Below are 26,989 nucleotides of genomic sequence, written 5' to 3' on the forward strand. Positions count from 1 at the left end.
TGAAAAGACCCGTGTCAGGCCTCACAAGCCATGGGAACTCTCCCTCCCTCGTGTCACTCAACCCACATCCACAAACCTCCTGTTTGTCAGCAGCTCAAGCTGCTCAAGGCCAAGTGCTTCCCCAAACTCAGGCTGTGTGGCAGACTGGGGCAGGTGGGCTCCCGCATTAGCACCGGGTGTGAGGAGGTCCCCCCTGTGCCCTAGACCTGAGGCCTCAAGTACCACCCCTGCCCTTCTGGAATAACTTGGCCCTCTGCAGGCAGTTTGCCCCATAAAGATACGTATAAGGATTTCTAGAGGCTCTTAGTTACACACCCACCCACAGACCCACGCCCAACTCATTTGAAACTCTGGGCAAGAGCCAGCAATGTAGAAACTAGGCAGAAAGGGGCGCCTGGGTGGCTCAGTCGTTGAGCGTCTGCCTTCAGCTCAGGTCGTGATCCTAGGGTCCTGGCATCAAGCCCTGCATCGGGCTCCCTACTCCACGGGAAGCCTGCTTCTCCCTCTCCCACTCCCCCTGCTTGTGTTCCCTCTCTCGCTATGTCTCTGTCAAATAAATAAATAAAATCTTTTAAAAAAAAAAAGAAAAAGAAACAAGAAACAAGGCAGAAAGACCAGATACACATACTTGTCCTCAAAGCCCAAAAGTGTGCACATACAACATGGCATCCCTCGAATGTGTGTTTACGTGAAACACCTTTCTTCTACCTTCCCCCAAGAGCACTAAGGAAACAGAAGGACAACCTTGCTATGAAGCATCTTACACAGAGCACACAGCAGCCTGGGTCCCCTGCACACAATGGGGGCATGAGGGAAACCCAGCCCTCAGACAGCAGACAACAGGCTGCAGATGGACTCAGCTGGGGCCGCAGTGCCCCCATTTCTTTGAAAATCCATTCTTGGAGCTCTAGCAGACCAAGACCTCAACAACATTGGCATCTAGAAGGCTTTTTCACGCTCAAGGCTCCTGCCTTCACCCTCTGCCCTCCATCCTGCTCCAGAACAGCCTGGAGAAGTACAAAGCAGCTAGGGCTCTGCAGGGTGGGGAGCCGCAGGCCTTCCCCCGTGAGGCAGGAACTGTTCGGGGCTGCATGAGGAGCCCCTAAGAGATGGTGACTCTGAACCAGAATCACAAGGACAGAAAGTCGAATAAATTACAGAGCTAGGCTGGGCATTCTTAGTAGGGGCACAAGGAGAACAGCAGGAAAGGGAGTGAATCTGGACAGAAAAGGCCAAAGAAGGTCTGAAAAGTCAGACCAGGGAGCTAAGAATCAGCCAGGCAACAGGGGATGAGGGCTTATTCTGAAGACATCAGCCCCCCCCCCCCCCAACCCCGGCAGCCACTGCCTACCTTTGGATACCACAGAAAAAGCTTCCACCAGGGGAAAGACCCTCCATTCACTGTACTGCATTAACTGAGTTTTCCTCCAGCACTTTCCATCAATCAATACAGATTTTAATGAAGATATTAATTTTGATTTAGTGAAACCCATCACCTCCCCAATCTCCCCCCGCCCCAAACAGCTGGCTACACAGTTCTCAACCTACCACTCACAACTTTACAAGTATTATTTTGTTTGTAAATTTCAGGACCAATCCATTTATTAGCTCCCCCAGCCCCCAGAAGTCCCTTCCTCAGTCTCCGTTTCCCCACCCTCCTGGATTCTGTTACTGCACCCCAGAATCCCTGGTCCAGGCCCTCCTCTGCGAAGTGTGAGGGCTGGGCCAGAGGACTCCCCGGGGCCAGCCAGCTCTACCTTGTCTGACTGGGTCCTCCTGTGCAATGCACCATCCCGTCTCCCGGCTCCTGCTGGAGTCCCAGCCTCGCTAGGCTCTGTCCCGAAGTCCCATGGGAGTGAGCATGAGCAGCAATCATGACTAATTCATAATCAGATGGCTCACCACACCAGTGACCCCAAGGGCACCTTTCTAAAGCTGTTATCTGGGAAGGGAAGTGAAAATACATCAACAAAAGGGAGCCTGAGGAGCATTCCAGCACTTCTGATCGTGCCTTTTGCATCAAGAGACTGTTTTCCTCAACTTGAAAACCTGGGCTCTCTTGGCAGGATGTCAAGTTGACTGAGTCATTACCTGTTTATGTCCACAGGCCTATGTCTCCATGACAGAAAGCTACACAAGAGACCCAGCGAGGAACTGGTAGGCAAGGACATGCCTTTCACTTTTGGAAGAAGTCACTCAAAGTGCAGAGACCAGCAAAACACACCATGGACCAGAATCCTGCCGTCCATCACAGGGCCAGCCCAAGGCACCTGTGGGGTCCCAGCAGCGCCACCCTGGCCACCGCCAGGGCCCTGTTTTGTCCTTTTCTCTCTCTTCTTCCTAATGGTTTCCAGGATAGAAAGTGGAAGAGGGGGAGCCTCATATAATTCACCTGAATTCTGGAACATGCATGAAGACTGCCTGTGCTGATGAATTTTCTTCCAAAACGAAGGATTTTACCGAAGGGTCTTAAGTGCGACAAACCTGCCATCAGCCTCTTCTTTCCCAGTTTCTACCCCAAACCACAATGCTACATCTAGAAGTGGAGCCATGAAGGAACATCAGGAGATCTGTGAGAAGTCACCTGAAATCCCAATGCCCATGGAGCTGACCGGAGCATGCAGGCTATCAGCCGGCCTCCTAGTTCTAAGACCCTGGCTGCAATTCACACACATCACAATTCACACGCATCGATGCAAAACCTGCAGGAGAGAGAGCAGCTTTACTGGGTGATTTATAGGAGCCCTTTAACAACTCCTACAACCGAGACTGGTTTCTTCATTTTTAACCAGTCTTTGTAAGCTGGACTAAAAGGACTCAGATACTGAACGACTATAGAGTTATTTGAAGATATATGGGAGAGTGGGGCTGCCGTTGTGCTGGGCTGTCTTCTCTGGACCTAGGACAGAGTCAGAGATGGTAATTGGAAACCCGGGGTCAGGAGGCACAGGGAGGAGCTCAGGATGGGGAGTGAGAAGACCCAAGGGCAGCACCCCAAGGCTATCCTTTCGTAAGGGAGTGACAAGCAGCACCATCCCCTCTCACAAAGGGACTGTCAGATGATGAGGACATAAAACCAAGTGAAATTCACTGGAGTTTCACCAAAAAAGCTCACTTTTTGATTTTTGCCTTACTTGGGACGATACACGATCAAATTTCCAACGCATGCACACAGCAGGGGCTCTAAATTCTTGCTGAACACATGCCAACTACAAACACATTGCCATTTTGGGCACCTGGGTAGCTCAGTTGGTTAGGCGACTACCTTCGGCTCAGGTCATGGTCCCAGAGTCCTGGGATCGAGTCCCACATCGGGCTCCTGGCTCAGCAGGGAGCCTGCTTCTCCCTCTGACCCTCTCCCCTCTCGTGCTGTTTCTCTCTCTCTCTCTCTCTCAAATAAATAAATAAAATCTTAAAAAAAAAAAACACACTGCCATTTAGAGACCACTAATTAGACACATGTTCTCCCAGATGTTCCGAGAAAACAGCGAACGTGTGTAAGGAATAACAGGAATGTTACAATAGATTTAAAAAATGTTTTTAATGACTGGACATAGAATGACACAGAACTACCACACGATCTCGCAATTCCACTTCTGGGTATATGCCCAAAAGATGTGAAAGCAGGGACTCGAAAAGATATTTGCACACACATGCTCATAGCAACATCAGATACAACAGCCAAAGGTAGAAACAGCTTTGTGTCCACAGATGCATGAACGGATAAAGAAAATGTGGTATATCCATGCAATGGATTATTTTACTACCTAGCCTTAAAGAGGAAGGAAATTCTGGCACCTGCTACAACATGGATGAACCTTAAGGACATGACGCTAAGTGAAATAAGCGAGTCACAAAAAGACAGATACTGTATCAGTCCACTTACATGAGGGACCTCGAGTAGTCAAACTCAGAGACAGAAAGTAGGGTGGCGGTTGCCAGGGGCTGGGGGAGGAGGGAATGGAGTTATTGCTTAATGGGGACAGAGTTTCAGTTTTGCAAGATGAAGCACCCCAGGGCTGGATGGAGGGGATGGTTGCACAACAATGTGAACGTACTTATCCATTTTTAACTGTATGGTTCAGTGGTATTAAGGCAGCAAATTTTATGTCATGTGTATTTTACCAGATTAAAATATTTTTTTCATGTCTAGTAGTACTAAATAGTAGCGGTGATTCTGTAACGATATCAAATCTATCCAGCCGCAACAGCACTTCACAGATGACTTGTTTCTCTAAGGGTATCTTTGTATCAACTCTGCAGTTACCTGGTCTAAACCACCAAGTCAGGAATCACGGTCAAGCTCGGACAAACACCACCGTTTAAATTTTAGATAATAAAGCTGAACTTCTTTAAAGTGACTAATAATTCAAGCAACTGCCCCAGACATCTCCACACCTAGCATCAGCCGGGGGCAAACCAATAACAAAGAATGTTAACTTAGAGCATTACTAAGGCACATTTCTAATGACAAACCTGTACCAAAAATAAATCCACTGTCCTGAAAACTTCTTCTACAAAGCACTTTCAAATGGAAATATAAAATTTCTTAATGTTCACTGATAAAGCACAGTACTGAATGGAATTCTATCGTGAAGCTATCCATATTACATTTTCCTTAGAAGTATTTTTTATAAAAATCAGTTTCCAAATATCTGGAAAAAAAGCAGAATTGGATCCAGAAAACAAAGTCAACTGCATAAAAAAAATTAACAATCAGGGCACCTGGATGGCTCAGTTAGTTGAGCGTCTGACTCTTGGTTTCGCCTCAGGTCATGTCAGGGTCATGGAATCGAGCCCCAAGCTGGGCTCCACGCTCAGTGCAGAGTCTGCTAGAGATTCTCTCCCTCTCCGCCTCCCCCTGCCCCGCCCCCAGCTCACTTGCTCTAAAACAAATAGATGAAATCTTTAAAAAAAACTTTCACTATTAAAAAAAAAAAATTAACAGTCGCTGCCAATTATTATGTCACAATCATGATTAACGCCACAGGAAAATCTGATCATGCCACAAGGAAATTTCAACCTTGTACAACTACGACTAACAAAGCACATGTAAATGAAGGTGGTGGCACATCAGTCCTATGGGTGAGGAACTGAAAACGGAAGCTCTTACCGCTTGGTGATCTGGCTCGGCTCCTGCAGGTCTGGGTCCAGGTCAAAGACCTCATTATCCAGGAGCCTCCGGAGTGTCACGTCCGCCAACTGCTCCATGATCTTGAACACCTCATCGAGGTTCAGGAACATGGAGAAGTCACGCTCCTTATTCTGCGTGGTGATTCGGATGGTATCCGTCAGGAAGACGTTGGACGTTCTTTCTAACTTCTGGATATCAACCCAAGGGACTACAAGTTTAACTGGAAGAGAAAAAAAAAAAAAAAGGCAAATACATAGGTTACCCTAACATATGAGCCAAACTTGAGTGTATCAGCAAACAAGAGTCCAAGGATTTCCTTAAGCTGAAATACAAAACCAGAGCAGGAAAGGGGAAGCACAAAACTGCCTGACAGCTGTGTGTTAGAACCCAACTCATGTTTCATGATTTTCTTAAAAGAAGATTTAAGTAAAATCTTCCAAGTTGCTGGCTACTGCACACGTACAGGGGACAGCATTCTGAAATATCAAGTTAACAACAGGAAAACTTCTTCAAAAATATTTAAACTTAAATATTTGCAAAATATGCAAAACTTTCTCAATCTACCTAATTTCTGGTTTCAAAAGCAGCATTCATGGTGTACGCTATGAAAAAAAAAGTGCAAAAGAGGATTATTCATGATCTCGTTTAGAGAAACAGGCTTAACATTTAGACTGTGTCAAATGACAGTCTTAGAAGACACAGTACAATTTCTGTGGAATTCTTTTTAAAGCAATACAGTACAAACAGTACATTTTATAAACAAGTGTTCTATTCTGGGAAATGTTTCCAATACAGTGGTAGTGAGGCTAGCTAGCGCTTGCTAATGCAAATGGGGAAAAGACACTATGACAACAAATACTAGAAATCATTTTTTTTTCAAAACTCAGCATCTTAACAAAATTTGGCTTAGTCACCATGAATGAACGGTGTCAGAAAGTAACTCATTTTCTTTTTCAAATAAAGGAAGGGATCTTGAAGTGTTTCTTTTTCTACCATTTCTTTCCACTTGTTGTAATAATGTTTTCAGGGCTTCAGTAACTTAAAAGGCCACACATCTACATCAGGTTGAGAAGAAGCTTCTTCAGCTACTTCTAGTTGCTTTCACGTAAGTTGTTCATACAAACACATATGCAACCTATAACATCAACTTTCACTTCATCAAGCGTCTACTTTGTGAAAAGCCCTGCACTTAAGCTCATTCAAATAGGGCAGACAGACATGTAAAATAAGCAACCACTAACTTGACAAAATCTAAAACAGAAACACAAACATGGTGCAAATTTTAAGGGAACCAAGGAAAGTCCCTGGAGGTGATAAAAATCTGAACTGATTTTGAAGGGTGAACCGGAGTTTCCAAAGAGGCACAAGAATGGGGAAGGGAAGGAAAGACCTGCATGAATTTTGAGAAGCACCGCAGAAAGTACAAGAATAAGGATAGTCAAGATTAGGTCAGAGCACAGTCCAGGGGTAGGGAAAGGCTGTGCACACAGGGTGTATGTACTGGAGCATCAGACTTGAAGCTGGCAGCATGAGAAAGAGAAGCAATGGCCCTGGAAGGAAGCTGTGTCAGCACAATTTCAGAGAAGCCCCTCCCACTGGTTCAACTTGAAATATAAACTTAAATGCAGGAAGGGAAAAAAAATTAGATATATAAACACATACATACGCATTTACTTGTTTTATATACACACACACAGCTGCCATCCTGCATGGATGCCTGCAACAATACTTGGTTCCAAAAGAAGTTTCAGGGGGAATGATTTTTTAAAAATTCAATATACAACCAACACTTATGGCTTTTCTTTCTTATCCTGGAATTCCATCACCTCGCATGGTGATGGTCAGTGGATAAATGTGTGAAAAGTTAATCACCGCCTGAATCTCAAGTGGACCTTCCCATTCCAAGGAACAGCTGTACATCTTGCTCCTCTTCCAGGAGCAGTCATGATCTTCAGGGCTGGCAACTTTTTAAAGGCCCCCCACCCATCTTAAGAAGCGTCAGTTTTGACAATGTGTTTTCAGAGCAACATAAAGTAAAAAAACCTTCTGTAGCTCTATGAAGCGAATTACACAGAAATGTTTAAGGCAATGGAAAAAATGAATTCTCACCAAATCAAAGCCCCCTAGTGGTGGTAGCATAAAGAAATATAATTGTCTGCACACGTTATTTGAAGTTAATCAAGAATCACTCATTACCATCTCAACTACTCATTTAAAAATCCTTTCTTCTCTAGCTCTTCCTCGAGTCTCAGGACAGCACTGAGCATCCCAAGGGTCAGCTTCATCTGCGAATGCCAGCCCAAGCCTCACTTACGTTCTTTGCCCAGGAAGAAGGAGTAGAAGCAGAGGTGGTTAATGCTGAGGTACAGCCAGCCTTGGCGGGGAACCCTGCCCTTCCAGCAGCAGCAGGAGTAATAGGTGACCAGCTTCTCTGCCTCCGGGAAGTTGAACCTGGCCTCGAACTTCACCAAGGCCTCTCGGAACTTCTCAGGCTCTTCTTCCTGCTCGGCAAGCCTGCTGCTTGTCTCCTCCGCAATCAGAGCCTGACACACAGAAAGATAAGGGTCCCCTCGTTGGTGAGAGGGACTAGGGGAGGGGCAGGCAGAGGTGGGAAGGGACTGCCAAGCACAGGCACCTGAGGCGTCTACACTGCCCACCAACACACACCAGGGGTGGAGGAGAGCGGCTCGCTACTCCATCTGTCTACCACCCAGAAGCACTGCCATGGTTGGGGGAAAGGTGAGCTGGGGGGTGGAGGGTGGAAAACCTAAGAACAAGTCTCTCACTTGACCACTAACCAGCCTTGAGGCTTTGGACAAATCACTGACTTCTAAACCTGAGTTTTCTAACAAATTACTATTGTACAATACCTCCTAGCTCTCCCTACAGGAACAGATGATCAAGTTACCGCCTCAAGCGTGAATCTGATGTATCGACCTTGAAGAACTATCCAAGTTTGAGTTACAAGTTAGTGTATTTTTTTTTTAAAGATCCTATTTATTTATTTGACAGAGAGAGCACAAGCAGAGGGAGCAGCAGAGGGAGAGCGAGAAGCAGGCTCCCCACTGAGCAGGGAGCCTGACATAGGGCTTGACCCCAGGACCCCAAGATCATGACCGAAGCTGAAAGTAGACGCTTAGTTGACTGAGCCACCCGGGTGCCCCACTTTTTAAAAAGCTAAGGAATGTCATTTCCTTCAAAACTTTTAATACAAAGCCAACAGGTGCCTGACATCTGACACCTTTCACTACCACTAAATACTCTACAGTCTTCTAAGGTAGAAAAGAAGTTTGTTGGCCGAGGTCATAAATATGTCCAAAGCACTCAGGTGCATAGGGAGACAAGACAGAAAAGAAAGCATCTCAACGTACAACGGCTTTGCCAACAACAAGTTAACAGTAAGGATCCTTTCTAAATCCAGGGTAAGGCTGTAAAAGTGCCTAGAACATAGCCTGTGGCTTCTTCCTAAGGGGTGACAGCTCATTGACAAGATCAGAATTCTGATTCCCCACATTCCTGTGCTTCATGAAAGGCTAGGTCCCTTAAGACAAGGCCACTTTTGGGGCACCTGGGTGGCTCAGTCGGTTAAGCATCTGCCTTCGGCTCAGGTCATGATCTCAGGGTCCTGGGATCGAGCCCCATGTTGGGCTCCTTGCTCAGCAGGGAGTCTGCTTCTCCCTCTCCCTCTGCCCCTCCCTCCTGCGCTCTCTCTAATAAATAAATAAAATCTCCCCCAAAAATGTAAGATGAGCCCATTTTGGGGGTGCCTGGGTGGCTCAGTCAGGAGAGCATGTGACTCGATCTCAGGGTTGTAAATTCGAGTTCCAAGTTGGGTGCAGAGATTACTTAAAAAATAAAATATTTCAAAAAAAAAAGATAAGGCCATTTTGGGGACACAACTACCAAAGCCTGGCCTGTATAAACTATTTTAGAAAATTACCTGGGCGTTACTATTAAAATAAGAATTATTTATTAAATGAATCTGAAGTCTGGTAAAATTTCAAGTGCTTTTCATTTCCTTATGTTTTTCTTCTTTTCCAAATTTTATTTAACCAGACATTATAAAATGGAAAAGTTATAAGAAAGATGAATAATTTTAAAGCTTATCTAATATCTAAAGCTCTGGACCGTGAGGCATGAAGGGGATTTTAGGAAGGCTCTACAGCAGAGAGTCACGGAAGCAGAACAGGACGCACTGGCTCCAGATGCAGCCACAATGATGGTGGCCACACAGACTCCTGACTTCTGGGGACTGCAGGGTCTGGTGATGAGCACAACTCTTAAGTACAAGGATTTCTTTAAAGCTTAAAGAGTGGCCAACTCAGGATATGACTAGGAAAGCCCCAATTCCTAATTCCTTTGGATCTTCCCAGAGGAAAGGAAGAACCTACACCACATAGTGGCCCCAAAGATATAACCCCATCTCAGACCACAAGAACCCCTCCATCCCCACCCCTGCTTCAGGCCAGCAGTCTCCCTGCAACTGCTGTTTGTTTTTTGGTTTTTTTTTTTAAGGCATTTCAGTTTTGATGTGCAGGGGATCAGAATATGCCATTCCAAACTATGCCACTTTGGCATAAGGATTATTCTGATTTGAAGACAACTGAGAAACAGTAGACACCAAAAAGGCTCTCCGCCCTCCCCCACTACTTGCCTAAAACAAGGATACCAAACACCCATTTGTGAAGGTGCCTCCCTTCTCTGTGCTGGGAAGAGGAGGGTAAGATTCTGACCAGTACCGAGAGGAATGCACATAACAAACCTCACAAAAACAACCCTTCTTCTCTTCCCTTCATTTCTCCCCACATTTACTTTCCCACAGCTGGCCACCCCTGAAAGCCTGAACGGCTTTCTCTTTGTCTCGTCCCTTCTCTACAAACATATTGTTCTTTGTTGAGATGCTGTATAAGCCCCACATTCTATCCACCCCTGAGTTACTCATCACTGAGTTTCCCTCATGTGTCCGCACACTGCACGCATTGATCAACTGTTTTTCTCACCAATTCGATGTTTGTCGGTTTAATCTCCAGGCCTAGGAGGAGAATCTAGGAGGGTAGAGGAAAAGCTGCTTCCTTCTCTGCAGAAGCTTTCCTAAAGCTACTGCAGCAGAAATGAATTTCCTTCCTCCATATTAAAAGGAGAAACCCTAACTCAAAGAACCACCATAACATAAGATAGACTAAGGAGAAAGGAGGTAAGTGTGAAAAATAACCATGAAATAGGCATTTCTGTAGCTAAGCCCCAGTGCGATCTGACCCAGGGAACCAAGCTAGTCAGTTGGACCAGGCAGAGGTGGTAACCCACGGGCTGGATGAGTCCCCGCCACAGCCTGGGTCCACCTGCCAGCCCCACAGCCCAGAGGTAACACCAACACTGCCACACTGCCTGACTCAGGAGACCTTTAGTTCCTAGCTGGTGACACAAGAGGAAGGACAAGAATACTTGTTTTGTCCCTTTAAAACCAAGAATTCACTTTGACACACTTTACTAAAAGCTGCAGCATTTTTGAGGCAAACTTTTGAAGAAAAATTAAATAAATAAACAAAATCAATGGTCTGGGGATTTTACCCGCAGGGAGGAAAACTGTATTAGAGGCTAATGTGTTAAAGTGTTTAATAAGGGTTAAAATCAGAATGAGAAACAGTCTCTCCCTGCCTGATGGGGCTTTTAAAGCACTGGGTCCCAATCATGTTGTTGCAATGACGGAGAAGATGAAACTCACAGGAGATATTAACAGATACCCTCCAAAATAGTCCTGTCGTGCCTTCTTAAAACGTAAATGGGTCTTAATTCCATTTATTTAACGTATTTGAAGAATAAACAGCCTCTTTAGGAAGAGGAAAGTGCCAGGTCCAACAAAATAGAGTGACAAGATGTCACAACTGCAAAAAGGTGGGAATAACGAGTTTAAGGAGTCAAATACCGTTTCTGCTCTGCAAAAACATAAATGTTAACATTTTTTCCCCCGAGACAAGAGAGGACCTTCACTTCTGTAAAGGAGAACAAAAACTGAGGCCTGAGAATGTGGATTTGCCAATTTCAGGTATATTTTGCCAGAATGACTGTGAAGTTTGACAAGTGACAAGTCCAGCTCCTTTGTGTATTAAGCCAAGTCGTTCAGTTATGGTGGAGAAAACTGTTCAAATCTGATCAAAAAGGCTACAGTGCTCAAAATGTCATATGGAAGTAATAAGAAAGATGGGGAAATGGGGAGAAGCATTTCAGCCAAAGGACCTACCTTTACCTTCCCTTTGACAAAGCTGGCAATGTCGTCTTTATTATCAAAGACGGACAAAGTATGTAGGAGGTTTTGCTCCAGCCAGTCCCAATGCTGGTTTATCTCCTCTAACGTCGCACCTGGGTTAGAACAGAAAAAGATACCGAAATTAAAAGTAACTCCTAGAACATGAACTCATTTCCCAGAGATTATGAAGCCTGTGTTTGTGATTAAAACATCCTGGTTTCTCCCATCCTGGGCCACAGTGGACAATGAAGGCACCCTCCTTTGAAGACATGGTGTCCCTCACCACAGCAAACACCGGTCCACTGCCATGTGGATGGGCCAGGGGCCCCATCAGTTTACTCCCGGGACTGCGTGTGGGCATCCTATCAGTCTTGCTGATGCCTGGACTTCCTACCACATGCACTCAAGTGACGGGAACATTTGTAATTACGCAACTATGCCAGGGGAAACAAGCCCCCCAAAGCAGACCAATTCTGAACAGTCTCACATAGTTTACCCTGTGAGAACAGGGATCCCTCAAGAGGGACCTCAGCCCAGGGTCACAGAGGAAAGAGCTTCCTGAGAAAGCTCTGCTGATTGCCCAAGGGTGTTGCCAATCGCAACAAGCATCATTAAATACAACAGCAACAACCTAGGGAATTTTCAGGTTTACCAAGCTATACTTCGTATCATTTACAACAATATCCCTTAAGAGCATACATAAAAAGAGGTTGTATACTAAATGTTAAAAACGTACAACATTAAATCATGTCTAGTAAGTTAATTTCTTTCCAAGGCAATTAAAAAGAAATCGCCCCATTACTGAAGCATTAAGCAACACCGTTACCAAAAAGCTTAGTTATTTTAGTATTTCCCCTCAAGGAGTCTGTCTCCTAGTACTCTCCATTAGACAATGGGCACCTTGGCACAAGGACGGGGCCAGCTCCTAGGGAAGGACCCAGCATACAGCAGGTGCTCTATAAAGTCCCCTGCCTTGAAGCAAGCATAGTCCCGGACAAGAAAACGGATGTGTGCATCACGTGTGTGTAGTACAGGAATAGATAAATGCCCAGCTAGGAGAACCAGATTTCCAAAATGGGAAGCAGGAGATATTCTAACCTCCAAGAGGTCGAGGGCTACCGAACACCAGTGCAGAATAAGCTCACCAATGTGAGAGGCATAATGGTCAAGAAAACCACATACCACATACATAAAAGCCAGATATGCATTTTGTTAACACCAAACTTTCTGTATGCCATTTGTAGCTTTCCTCCCTGCAGAGTACAGATGCACGGAGGGATCTTATAAAAATGCCAGAGAACTCACTCCTGACTTGTACATTCAGGGTCAGTGAGTATAAAGAATATCTGTGTTAGGACAATTGTTCTGAATGGACAGGTGAGGAAGGAGTCATCAGAGCAATTCAAGAGAATTCTTCGTAAGGAAAAGTGAGAGAGAGAGAGATCTGGTCTCTCTTTCTCTTCTTATAAGGAATCCCATCATGGGGGCCGCACCCTCATGACTTTCTGTAAACCTAATTACTTCCCCAGGTCCCACCTCTAAATACTACCACACTGGGGGTTAAGGCTTCAATGTATGAACATGGGGGAGGAAGACACCATTCAGTCCACACCAATCCGTCATCTGCCCAGCTGTCCAGCAGTGCCCCCCCCCCCCCCCGATTCTTGCTCTTTAAGGATCACCAGACTGGAGATGCAGCCACATGAGGTTTAGGAGAGCCAGCTCGGTGTGTGTGTGGGCGGGGGGGGCGGGTGCATGGTCAGGATCCTCTGTCTGTCCCCCTCCCACCCAGGAGGCCCTTGTGGTTATGGGAAACCCCTGGCCCTTCAGGCTCCGCATTCCTCTTACAAGGGGGGAAGATCCTTTTAAAGCAAAAACAAACCAAGTTATTCCAGTCTCTACAGCAGCACTCTCGTGAAGCTTCTAAGCGTCATCTACCTGAACCCCGGGCCCTCACTGTCTGCTTGGTTCCTCACACTCAGTGCTGAGGTGCCTTAGGCAGACGTCAGGTTTGCCCAGCTCTGGCTAAATCTCTGCCGTTTGGTGTCTTCTAGCGGCAACCGTGTAGGTGTCAGTTACAAAAACAGCTTCTATACCTGAGGGGGTCAGCAATAGGTTCTTCCTAGTGGGCGGACAGCACATCACACTGTCTCAAGAGAGTCCTTGGGTCTTCACTAAAGCCAATCTACATGTGCAGGAGCCTTAGGGATGCCTGGACCTCTGCCCTTCTCTTTAAGGTTTACTCTTTCTAGATCTTTGTACTTTATTATTTATCATAATAAAACCAACTGCTCAGATTATTTAAGACAAAGAATAAATGGGAAAAATTATCCTCACTGGTCATCCATCTTTTTGAGTATTTTTTTTAAAGATTTATTTATTTGAGGGGTGCCTGGGTGGCTCAGTTGGTTAAGCGACTGCCTTCGGCTCAGGTCATGATCCTGGAGTCCTGGGATCGAGTCCCACATCGGGCTCCCAGCTCAGCGGGGAGCCTGCTTCTCCCTCTGACCGTATCCCTTCTCATGCTGTTTCTCTCTCTCTCTCTCTCAAATAAATAAATAAATAAAGTCTTTGAAAAAAAAATTTATTTATTTGAGAGAGAGAAAGCCTGTGAGCAGGGGGTGGGGAGCAGAGAGAGAGGGGGAGAGGGAGAACCTGACGCAAACTCTCCGCTGAGCGTGGAGCCTCCACAGGGCTCAATCCCACAACCCCACGACCGAGACCATGACCTGAGCCGAAATCAAGAGTCAGACACTCAACTGACTGAGACACCCAAGCGCCCCTTGAGTATGTTTTCATGACTTCCTATTAAAAAAAAAAAAAAACTTGGCAGAATGAGGAAGAACAGGAGAAGGGAGAAGACTCACTCGCCTTTGTAACCTTTCTATTCCAGGGACTAGCTCACTGCTGTGTAATGAAGACTTCTGAATGAGGAAATGGAGGCTCAAACACTTCTCCAAGGTCATACGTATTGAAGGAAAGGCAAAAGCAGGGTATGAACTCATTCTCTACAACCTTGAAGTACCCTGGGGTCCTCCTGTAATAAGCTGCATTTCAATTTCAAAGTAACATTTACATAATCCTTAGGTCCATTACTTTCTATGGCTTGACACTAAAAAAAAAAAAGTCATTTTGTGTTTGTACTTAGAGCAATTCCAATTTCCTGAGTGCATCCTTCTGGATGACATGAAACAGGTTTTCATCTATCCTATTAAGCTCACAGGGCCAGCACAGTTCATTGTTAACAGCTAAACATGTAGGTCATCTTCCTCTGATAACCACAGATACCAGGAATAAAACTATAAACAAGCCCCAACACAGTCTATCACATGGAATGAAGACTTGAAACAAAGCCATCAAAAATTTAGGCTTTTATTCTTTAAAAGATTCTTCTACTTATGGGGAGGAGCTTATGTCAGGGAAAGGTAATTCTAAAACAAAACCAAGCCTACACCTTGAGAGAGAAAATAGGCACACATATAAAAATCTGTCATTGAGCCACAGTTAGATTTCATTACTATCTGCCCCGTTCCTGAATATAAGACATAGCTGTATGTCTCTCCCAGCCAAGACAATCAATATGATGAAACTTTTCCACCCTACCGTCTTCTATTTCCTACGAAAGTTGCCAAATGGCAGGGAAATTTTCCAAACTATAATTTCCTCTGCAGGGAAGTCTTATGATAGACTTCCAAAATACCGTAAATCAGTGCAAACCAACTGCATGTCCTCAGCCCCAAAAGACTAAAAAGGAAAGTCACCCAACAGATCTCACACATCAAAGTTCTAAACCTAAGCTGTAACCAGGTTTCCCAAATTACATGAAGTAGCCCATCAGAAGACAGCTTTTTAAAAAATGAAAAAGAAAAGACATGGCACTTTATAAGGCCAACCACTGACTTGTACAATATTTGTTAGAGGTAAGCACACACACATAAATATTTTTCTGTCTGTGGGTCATGCTCAAAAAACGTTGGAAAGCCACCATATTACGGACATACAAGTGGTGAGAAACGTAAAGAGAAAATAAGAACAGGAGGACATGTCACCCATCGAAGGGATGGAATGATAAAAAGGCTACAGATTACCAGCATAACACTATTCTCACTGTTTCTGCTGTGGGCCTTCCAAAACCAAGACAGAGGACAGCTACTGTCATGGACTGAAGTGTGTCCTTCCCACAAACGCATCTGCCTAAGCTCTAACCCCCAATATGACCATATGACCTGGAGACAGGGCCTTGAAGGAGTAATAAGGTTAAATGAGGTCATAAAGGTGGCGCCCAGATCTGAGAGGACTAGTGCCCTTTTAAGAGGAGGAAATGGGCACCTGGGTGGCGCAGTTGGTTAGTATCTGACTCTTGGTTTCCTTGGTTTCGGCTCAGGTCATGGTCTCCCGGTGGTGAGATAGAGTCCTGAGTTGGGGTCTGTGCTCAGCGTGGAGTCTGCTTAGATTTTCTCTCTCCCTCTCCCTCTGCCCCTACCCCTGACGCACTCTCTAAAAAATAAATTGAAAAAGAGGAGGAGGAGAGGAGGAGGAAGAAGAGGAGGAGGAGGAGGAAGAAGAAGAAGAAGCGGAAGAAGAAGAGGAGGAGGAAGAGACACCAGGAATGCTCCATGTGAGGACACAGGGAGAAGGAGGCCTTCTGTAAGACAAGGAGAGGGGCCTCAGGAGCAACCAACCTTGCCAGAAGCACCTGGACTGTGTACTTTCAGCCTCCGGAACAGTGAGCAGATAAATATTGACTTAAGCCACCTAGTCGGTGGTATTTTGTTATGGCAGCTCTAGCTGGCCAACAGAGCTGTTTAAAACCAAAGTTTATAGGAACACTGTGGATTTTAACAGAAATCCAATTGGCAAAATTATACCTTGTTTTATTGAGGCAAAATAAGATTTCTACTGTTGCAGAATAAGACTTCTATTTCCTAAGAAAATCAAAGTTCAGAGGATCTTAAACATTACCCACACAAGAAGTCAAATCAGATTTATAAATACCTATGCAAAACTAAAATACAGTCCTAGAAACCCCAATTAACCACAGAACCACCAACAGTGACGATTTCTAAATTACCGGCTCTAAGGCAGAACACGCAGAGGTGGCAGACCCAGGCTGTCTTCTGAATTCTTGGCATGTTCCCTGGCATTTTGTTAGATATGTCATACACTTGATATTGTCTATCTTAATAAAAATAGCACAAGGTAGGTGGTATTATTTTCTGGGTAAGAAAAAGGGCAGAGAAGAGCCAAGCTCAAGGGCCGTTCTCCTGGCTACTAAAGGCCTCGCTCTATCCTAACGCATGAGGGAGATAGGAGCCTGGGGAGCTGGGCAGGCTGCTCCCAAGAGCTGAGTCACTTTTAAGCTCACGCACAGTATTTATTCGCCAAGGTTTCCCCCAGAGTTATTTTCAGGAAATAGAACAAGCATCTCATTGTCTATACCTACAGCTTCTGCACGCACACAGCCATAAATAACTTGATCCAGGCTTCAGTTTTCAAAAGCAACGGTTTCTTTCTGCTTAATAACTATCCAACCAAATTAAGGGCCTTCCCCCAGCTACCTAAATCCTAATTTACAGTGAATGGACATTCCGTGTGTGTAGTTTGGCTCTGTTTCCTTCAAACAGTACATTTCTCCTCCATCCAAACACTCCATGTCTACCATCAAATGCCTGGACTGAAAGCCATACAGACCACCCAGGGGCTAATTAAAAGCAATACTGCCAAGGCAGAGTGTCATTTCTAAATTTCACACAACACTCATCCTAGACAGAGTAACTCAGAGGCAAAGAATCTGAGTAAAAATCACAAATGAGCAGGGAAGAGCGTTGAACCAAAGCCTTCCATTTTCAGAAACCACACACTCTTCCCGTGGACACTCTAACATCTGATCCATGCCTAAAGCAGTATCTTCACAGGGACCTGTGAAAGCTCAGTATCAGTATCCCATCAGCACGACTGACCATATTTTTAGCCATGAACCTCTCCCTATATTGTTTAAGAAATGAAGTTTTAAACATTTTCGCATAATTTCCTTGACCTTTTCTGCCTTCAAATTAAAATACTGAGTCCCTAAAAGTATTTGCAATAAATGAAAAACTCAACCTTCCTGACACTGAAAGTAAAATAGATTTTCAATTTATAATTAAAATAGTCATTAAAATGTCCTTGTATTAGTGCCATTAGAAACACTGCTCAGAATTAGAAACAAAGGTGTAGGAAAATCTGACCGTTAACCAAAAGGAAAAAAAAAAAATCAATAGAAACAGAACCAGAAAGGACACAGATAAACTAATCAGCAGACAAGGACACAAAACAGGTATTATAAATATACTCCAAGTTCAAAAAGTAGAGGAAAGCATGAGGATGGTGAGACACCAAATTAAAGATATAGAAAAAGATCCAAACCAAACTTTGAGGGATGGAGAAACAGTGTCTGAACTCAGAAATACACTGGATGGGATTAAAAGTAATTTAATTTACTTTAAGTAAATTACTAAAGTACTAAATTACTAAAAGTAATTAAATTTACTATTAAATTTAATTTAAGTATTGCAGGAAAAAAAAAAGTAGGGAACTTAGACACAGTGATTAAAAACTAAAATGAAAAGCAGAAGAGGGGCGCCTGGGTGGCTCAGTCGGTTAAGCAACTGCCTTCGGCTCAGGTCATGATCCTGGAGTGCCAGGATCGAGTCCCAGGATCGAGCCCCGCATTGGGCTCCCCGCTCAGCAGGGATTCTGCTTCTCCCTCTAATCCTCCCCCTTCTTGTGCTCTCTTTCATTCTCTCTCTCAAATAAATAAATAAAATCTTTAAAAATAAATTTAAAAAAAGAAAAGCAGAAGAAAAAGGATTAACAACAAGAAAAATAACAGAACATCAGTGAGCTATGGAAGAGCAGCAAGCAGCCTACTAATTGGAGTCCCAGGGGGAAAGCGGAGGGGTGGGGCAAGAAACAGAGAACAGAAAAAATATGTATATATTTGAAGAAATAGCTAATTTTTTTTAAAGTTTGATGAACACTATAAACACACAGATCCAAGAATCTCAACAAACTCCAAGCAGAAAAAGCATCAAGAAAATCACATAAATGCACATCTAATCAAACTGTTGAAAGCCGGTGATGAAGAAAAAAGACAATAATTATAGAGCAACAAAGAATGATAGATTTGTCAGAAACAATGCAAGCCAGAAGACATAGAAGAACAGCTCTAAAAGTATTAATAGAAAAAAGCTAATTTACAGGTAGTTGAAGAAAAGGAGTAAATTCCTGTATAACTTGGGAATAATAAAACCTTCCTAAGCATGCCTCAAAATCATGAAGTATAAAAGAAAGGCATTCTAAATCCCACTACATTAAAAAACCTTTGCAAGGTAAAACACACCAAAAGCAAAGCCACTGAAGGACATAACAAACAGGAAAAAGAGCTTTTTAATTTCATTGCTCAAAGGACTAATATTCCTAGTATTTAGACAATGCCTAAAAATTGAAGGGAAGAAAAGAACCACCGAAGAAAAAATGAAGCAAAGGGTTAAGAACAAGGAGTTTCTGAAAACAGCCCTTAAACACGAAAGATGCTCGACTTCCTCATAATACAAGGACCGCAAACGAGAACCACTGCAGAAACACCTATAAGGTTGGCGGAAATCCACAAGTTTGACAACAGATCTGATGACAAATCTGGGAAAACCGGTACTTTCATCCATTGCTGATGGCAATTTTTTCCAGTGGTACAAACCCAGTGGAGGAAGGGACATTTAGTAATATCTAACAAAGCTTCATATTCATTTACTAGAGTTGGGATTTCAGGATTGAAAGGGTAATCTATCCCAATGATTCAGCAATATAGGCACAAAATTATTTATTCACCAGGTTATTCACTGAGGCATGGCCAGGGATGAAAACACCACAGATGTCCACCAGTAGGGGCCCCTGGGTGGCTCAGTCGTTAAGCGTCTGCCTTTGGCTCAGGTCTTGATCCCAGAGTCCTGGGATCGAGCCCCACATTGGGCTCTCTGCTCAGCGGGGAGCCTGCTTCTCCCTCTCCCTCTGCCTGCAGCTCTGCCTACCTGTGCTCTCCATCAAATAAATAAATAAAATCTTTAAAAAAAAAAAATGTCCATCAGTAGAGAACAGGTTGAATAAACTATGGTACTTCTACATAATGAAAGACAAAACAAAAGAGAAGATAATATCAACTCTCTGATGTGGAATGATTTCCAGGATATGTCCCTAAGTGAACAAAGGCAAGGCATAGAACAGAATAAATGTGACCTTTGTAAAAGAGGGTGCAAGAATGTAGAATATATTTGTAAAACAAAACAGGAGAAAGCTAAGCTAGAAAAAGAGAGGTTTCCCTATGGCAGAGGGAAGGAGGCAAGGAGCAGGTAGCAATGAAAGGCTTCTCTACACAGACCTTGTTTATAGATTTTACAGGTTTGATTAAAGAATTATAAAAGAGTTTTCCTTTTTTAAAAATGTTAAATCAAGGGGCGCCTGGGTGGCTCAGTCGTTAAGCATCTGCCTTCGGCTCAGGTCTTGATCCCAGAGTCCTGGGATCGAGCCCCACATTGGGCTCTCTGCTCAGCGGGGAGCCTGCTTCTCCCTCTCCCTCTGCCTGCAGCTCTGCCTACCTGTGCTCTCTATCAAATAAATAAATAAAATCTTTAAAAAAAAAATGTCCATCAGTAGAGAACAGGTTGAATAAACTATGGTACTTCTACATAATGAAAGACAAAACAAAAGAGAAGATAATATCAACTCTCTGATGTGGAATGATTTCCAGGATATGTCCCTAAGTGAACAAAGGCAAGGCATAGAACAGAATAAATGTGACCTTTGTAAAAGAGGGTGCAAGAATGTAGAGTATATTTGTAAAACAAAACAGGAGAAAGCTAAGCTAGAAAAAGAGAGGTTTCCCTATGGCAGAGGGAAGGAGGCAAGGAGCAGGTAGCAATGAAAGGCTTCTCTACACAGACCTTGTTTATAGATTTTATAGGTTTGATTAAAGAATTATAAAAGAGTTTTCCTTTTTTAAAAATGTTAAATCAAGGGGCGCCTGGGTGGCTCAGTCGTTAAGCGTCTGCCTTCGGCTCAGGTCATGATCCCAGGGTCCTGGGATCAAGTCCCGTGTCGGGTCCCTGCTCAGCGGGGAGTCTGCTTCTCCCTCTGACTACAGCTCCCCCTTGCTTCTCCTCTCTGTCTCTGACAAATAAATATATAAAATCTTTAAAACAAAAAAATAAATCAGTGGGTGAGGAGAAAGCACAGAGAGTAAGAGATAAAGCAAAGTAGGCAAAAACCATGATCCAAAGGCACCTGCTTCCTGATCCCAATGTCCACGGGCCTGGAAGATGCAATTACACTGTCCTCACTACTCTGGAGTAGGTCTGAAAATCTTCATAATGAAAAACACTTTAAAAGCCCTTGTTAGCAAATAAAGTCATCAACTTGGATAAACTGACCTCCACACCTTGGAGGAACACTTTGTAAAATACTTTGTAAGAACCTGTGAAAGCAGAGCAAGAGACGAGGATGAAGGATTTCACACTCCCTGCATTTCCTTATTAATTTTTCAATCAGGATCACTGCCAGCGTCAGGTTCCAGGGAAGGTCCGAGAAGCCAGGGCAGGAGCCCACAATGAAGCGAGCCCCCTGCGCCACAGACAGCTTCAGTGGCAAGAAAGCAGTGTGAGGGGAGTAGGACAACACACCCAGGGGCAAAGCCTTGGGGAGGAGGAGGGCTCCCAGCGCCACAGCGAGTCCGGAGCCTTCGGTTCTGACGCTCGGCCTTCGGTTTTGATCATCAAGGAACCGTCTAACAAAAAGTCATTCACCAAAGTCATCTTAGTTTGAAACCCATATGCCTCAGTCAGTCTCCCCGCACCTACTAAAACAGAAGGGGTGAAACCAGATGTCTGCCAAGATCCCCTCCAGCTGCTTTCTTTTTTGCAACAGGTCGTGCTCTGCGCAGATGTTAGGTCACATGGAGGAAGCCGGAGAAACGTCAGATTCCCAGCTTCACGCCTTTAGATTTTATACGGGGCATATTTATTCCGAAGTATGTCAAATGACAAATCAGGATTTAAGTAAGGAGACACTTCAGGCAGAAGAATTGTCTCAAGAGGGAGAAAGGGGGCCTGTTGCAACAGAGGGCGGGGGCTGTGGCTACCTGGAGAACACAGACCATGGGGCATGCATGTATCTACCCGGGTTAAAAAGTGTTTTTCTGTTTGTTTTTTCAGATTTTATTTATTTATTTGACAGAGAGACACAGCGAGAGAGGGAACACAAGCAGGGGGAGCAGAGGGAGAGGGAGAAGCAGGCTTCCCGCTGAGCAGGGAGCCCGATGTGGGGCTCGATCCCAGAACCCTGGGATCATGACCTGAGCCGAAGGCAGACGCTTAACGACTGAGCCACCCAGGCGCCCCTAAAAAGTGTTTTTTAAATAGCACTTTTGACCTTCAAATTTACTATGTCTAAAAGCTACACTCAGGCGTTGCCTGCTTTTTAAAATAATTATAAGCAACATCCCTAATGGACGAACATCTCTGGGGAGTTTAATTATTTGAGCATAAGCAAAATTGTTTAAAACAGTAGGAGCCTGGTGACACGCCCTCCCCGACTGAAAAGAAGCATTAACCACAGCACAGCTCAGCCATTACCAAGTGTAAATCCCTCATGGAAAATGCCAGCTAGTGTCGTTCAAGGAAATCCCAAGCAACCAAAGGCAAATGCGCCAACTCACGCTGAGTGGCCTCAGAGTGTGCACCCAGAAACAAGTTCTAACTTTCCTCCTGCAGGGCTGCCTCCCAGATTTTCCTTGAAGTGCACAGTGAGTTCTGTTCTGGAAAAAAGATCTGGCCGGCACTTCCTTTGCTGGCCTGGCACAAAGTTCACCAAGACACTAATCTGATCCACCCTGGAACATTTCCTCCCATAATAAAATTCTCTCTCCGAAGACAAAGCAAACAGTGGTGCAGAATACGAGAAACCAAAATGCCAGCCGTGGTCAAGGGCAGAGATAAGAAAGAAATCAGAAAGAACACTGAGAATGTTCTAGAAGGACCTGTGCCTGAGCCACCAGTGAGGCACTCCTGACGCAAGATGTGGCCCTGGCAAGTTACAAAGCAACTTACGCCTTGCTTCCTCTCTCTCCCAAGTCAGTAACCATGCCTACATGTATGTTGTTGAGGGGAACAAATGACGAAAGTCTGTGCAAAAGAAAAGTATTTTTTAAGCTGGAAAGCCTAACTCCTGTGATTCTTAATTTTTAAAAAACCTATGCCACACATTTTCGTTAGCGGAACTACTACGGCTTCCTTTAAGGACCTTGGAAATTCCAAAGCCGTGTATTTTCTTCGTTTTCCAAATTGAAAATATTAACTAAGCTTTTTATTCAAACTACACATTTACCGCCTCCCGAGATACAGGTATGCCTCTGCCCATCCAGGTGGGTATCTCCCTCAGATCTGCTTGAAATTCTCTGCACTCTACTGGTGTAAGGTGGTATCATGGCATTGTCATGCTCACCTACTTGCTTGCTTTCTCCCCGTTTTCCTGCTCTCCCTCATTTCACTCAAAACCACGGGACGAGACCTTGCTAAGAAGATTAAAACTCTGCACTTATCTTGTCACAGTCACAAAAGAACTTGGGCACTTTGGAGTCCAAATTCAGATCTGTGAAGATCATGATCTGTGAAGACCATATTAAAAGATGGCCTGTACAGAGGTTTGACAAGTTCCTCGGAAAGTTCCTGCTATCCTGGCCATGTTCCACCCTGGCTGTCTCTAAGCAAGGCAATCAAGTCCTCTTTCAGTAACCAGAAAAGACAATCCGCCCCATAGCTCAATTAATCAATGTTAAAAGGAGTCCAATTCTTACATAATCAGTTTAACTCCTGGAACGACTGACGCAGATAATCCAGAGTCTCACCTGGGTTTCTTCTACTTCCCAAAAACAAGGCAGAGACAACAACTAACTCAGTGTTCAGCGTCGCAGTAAAGAATAACGTATGTGTCTATAACACAGCAACAGCACAGAGAGTCGCCTAAACAGGAACATGAAACGACAGATCAGTAACTCACAGCCTGGGCTTTTCAACTGTGGAACAAAGCACAGGCTGAGACATCAGAAGAGAAACCCCAACAAAGTCTCCTTGCTCCTCCAGGGCTCCTAAGAGCCCTTCATGTTAGGTGTCAATGCAGTCAGAAGCCCACCCCCCACCCCCACCCCAGGCTGGAGCCCTGGACGACTCCTCTCTTCCCTCCTTTCCCAGCCCAGACCAGGAATTGGCTCCGGGGATGTGACTCTCCATGTGATAACATGTCCTTGGTTTCTCCTCATGTGCTGATCATTATATCTGATTTCAAAGGGAAAGTAGATGTGCAATAGGTTACTCAGCCTTAAAAAGAATGAATTCTGACACCTGTTACAACACAGACGAACCCTGAGGACAGACAGTACGCCGGCCACAAAAGGACAAATACTGTACAATTCCACTTCATTGACATTCCTAAAGTGAAATCCATAGAGACAGGAAGCAGAATGGTGGCTGCCAGGGGCCGGGCAGGAAGGAACAGGGACTTAGTGCATAGTGGGCACAGAATTCAGTTTGTGCAAGTGAAAAATCTCTGGAGCTGGATGTGGTGATGGTTGCACAGCAGAGTGAATGTACTTAATGCCACTGAACTACACACTTAAAATCGGTGGAGATGGCAAATTTTAGGTTATATATATTTTACCACAATAAAAAATGGTTTGGGGGTGGTTAAAGAAAGCAAGATCCCCATTTTGCAAGTTTTTCTACTGCTCAGTGGTCCCAGTTGCTCCTTACAGAGCTCCTGACCCAGGGCCTCACCCAGCCATGGAATATCTCTGCCCTGGCTTCTCAGAAAGGGCCAAGAGGTCTTATTTGCAATTGCATGACCCACCTCCCACTCCTTACAGACAGGAGACTTAAGTGCTGAGCCCATTACCTTCTTTGACCAACAGACTACCTACTCATACCTGAAGCAGGAGTCCATACTTGACCACTCTGGTTTATTTGCACGCCTACTATTTGCTAAACACCAGGCCCTATCCTGGATGCTGGCGGGTTAGCGGTGAGCAGGACCCTGAGAAAATTTTTATCTTCATTGGAAGGCAAACAAAAAGAAAAAGTGACAGCAGTGGTAAGTGCTGGAGGGGCTCTACCAGCAGAGTGGGGGAAGCAGTTGGAGGGGGGTGTGGGCAGGGGTGGGGTCTCTCGGAGGGGGCATCTGAGCGCCAAACTGAAAGGCAGGGCACAGTCCTCCATACCCCTCTCCTACACAAGTCCTCACCACTTTCTCACCTTGCGTCTTTTAACCACTGAGGCCAGTGAGCTTTATAAAGCTTTCAGATTCCCTGGTCCATGTAAGTCAAAAAATAATAGCAACTTATCACTTATCCCTTTCTAACTGCAATCATCCACAGATCCGCTGCCAAATAATATTGTTCACCCAGGGAATTATCTACCTGGCTCTTGCACCTCTGCTTAAAAACAAACAGAAAAAAAAAAAAGAAGAAAAACAAAATTCCTCTCAAAAGCTCTCCTATAGTCTCCCCGCACTGCTGTGCAAACAGCTAAAATCAAATGAAGATATAAATCGTTCTTGCAGGCCACTCTTCCTGTTCCTGCCCACGTCCTGGTGCCGCCCAGGCCCTTCCTACAGTTCTTGTTTGTGCTTTATCTAAGACTTAAAACCCTGGGCAGGGATCCTTTCTCAATGCTTAAGGCACAATACAATATTAAATACGGTGAGTCAATATCACAGTGCAGGATGCCCAAGTAACTCCCAGGAGAGGTCTAAGTATCTCAATCAATACCACAAGCCCAAGACACAAATGCCCTCCCTGTTCTCTCTTCCCTAACCCAAGAAAAGCAGCGCTGGAAAGAACCACTGCTTCCACAGGGGACCCTCTGTGGGTAATACAGCAGAAGAACGTGAAGCATCCGTAGACCTGCCATGGGTCAGGTCCAAGGCAAATACTCAGCCAAGTGGAAATTAAGGAAGCAGATCCTGGCTCAAGAGAAAGAATATTCTAGGAATTCAACCTGCTCAGGACTACACTGCCAGGGTGGAGGGTGGGGGGGCGGGAAGAAGCAAATTTAAGCTGCTGCAACCTTTATGGCATGCAGTTTGGCAATATACGGACAGATGGCCTTAGGAAGTACATCCCCCTGCTGCAGAACTTCCTTACTGTGTGCTGGTCAAGGCTCTTGCCGCCTCTTACTTTCCTAATCCTCGTTCCAGCTCTACCTGCTACTTCTGGGTTGCTCTCTGGATTCCCTGGGGCCCTGCGAAGCCCGGTCGAGGGAGACTACCCCTCACACACTCACCCAGGAAACCCTGACACCAAGCACGTGTCTGGTACATGGCAGGCACCCAACATTTCACATGAATGGACTTTGGGGATTGAGAAGAATCCTGAAATGTTTAAGTGTATGGATGTTCATTTAGGTTTTTAAAATACTGAAAAATCAGAACCAAGTAAGTATCTAATAAAGGACTGGATGAGTAAATTAGGCTACGGCCATAACGTTGAATGCGGCGCAGCCATAAGCTCGCTGTGGTCTGAAAGTGCTCCAGGAGCCCCGAGCGGATACTGTAGACCTCCCCGGCCACACAGATTCAGGAACTGAGCAGGGTCCCCGCTCTGCAGACTCCCCAGAAACTAATCTAGTGAGGAGACAAAACTCCAGATGTTCCCATCAAAAGCCCCAAAGCCAGAGTAAGACCCACTGTTTGACCCGGGGCAGAGTGACAGCAGAGAAACCAGAGAGAAACCGGAGAAAGGAACAGGGTCTTGCTGCCTCACACACCCCACATCCACCCAGCAGCACACCTGTCCTCTCCACTCTGTCCCCGAAATACTAATCTGAAAGTCCTCCTACGCAAATGCCATAGGGTCAGTCCTAGAGGCCCATGTCCAAGCATGAGTGGGGTGCAGAGGAACAGCATAGCAACCAAGCCAACAGCTGGCAGCAAAAGAGGATAAACAGAGGAGCACAAGGTGTTCAAAAGACAGGGACTGTGTCCTAGAAGAAAAATGGAAGCCTCGAGGAGGAAAGGGAAATTCTCACAAATGCTTCATGCTCAAGACAGCAAGAACATGAACTCAGGAAAACAAGAGTGCAAAGATGAGAAGATGAAACAACAGAGGAAATGGAGAGGAGACACCCAAGAAAATGATCAAAACACAGCCAAAGGAGAGGCGCCTGGGTGGCTCAGTCGGTTGAGCCTCCGATTTCTTGATTTCAGCTCAGGTCATGATCTCGGGGTTGTGGGATCAAGCCCCACATCAGGCTCCACGCTCAGCATGGAGTCTGCTTGAGATTCTCTCTCTCCTTCTGCCCCCGCCCCGGCTCATGCGTCTCTCCCTCTCTACATTAACTAATTAATTAAATAAAATAAAAACAGCCAAATGAGTAAGTTAAAGCAACAAAGTGTGGGATACACGGCTGAAAACGGAATTATTCACTCAGAGGAAAGGATTACGAACAGCATACAGGATGCTAGTTGAAGAGATAGATAAAAACAAGAATAAAAAGCAGACAACAGTTATCCAACAGAAAGAGTCTTGAGGCGGG

General features: G+C 44.8%; 1 protein-coding gene across 8 annotated transcripts in view; it reads right to left on the reverse strand.

Annotated features, from left to right (window-relative positions):
• The window catches only part of TBC1D8 (TBC1 domain family member 8), a 99,254-nt gene that overhangs the window by 31,986 nt on the left and 40,279 nt on the right, over positions 1–26,989 (reverse strand). For 6 of the 8 annotated variants that reach the window (XR_010405737.1, XM_045885191.3, XM_045885190.3 and 3 more), the window contains 3 exons: positions 11,373–11,491; positions 7,449–7,677; positions 5,114–5,354 (listed from right to left, as the gene is read on the reverse strand). Coding sequence is in view for 7 of the 8 variants with exons in the window: in XM_045885191.3 (XP_045741147.1) it covers positions 5,114–5,354; positions 7,449–7,677; positions 11,373–11,491 (589 nt within the window). In the remaining variant the exon portion in view is untranslated. Of the gene's footprint in view, positions 1–1,757; positions 3,385–5,113; positions 5,355–7,448; positions 7,678–11,372; positions 11,492–16,449; positions 16,614–26,989 lie in introns of those variants that run through there. The other 2 variants (XM_045885194.3, XM_045885196.3) reach the window with 2 other exon arrangements.

This window comes from Mirounga angustirostris, unplaced genomic scaffold (genome assembly GCF_029215605.1).
Source record: "Mirounga angustirostris isolate CCGP_5_RB_7025 unplaced genomic scaffold, mMirAng1.0.hap1 SCAF_10, whole genome shotgun sequence".
In the NCBI taxonomy this organism is placed as follows: Eukaryota; Metazoa; Chordata; class Mammalia; order Carnivora; family Phocidae; genus Mirounga; species Mirounga angustirostris.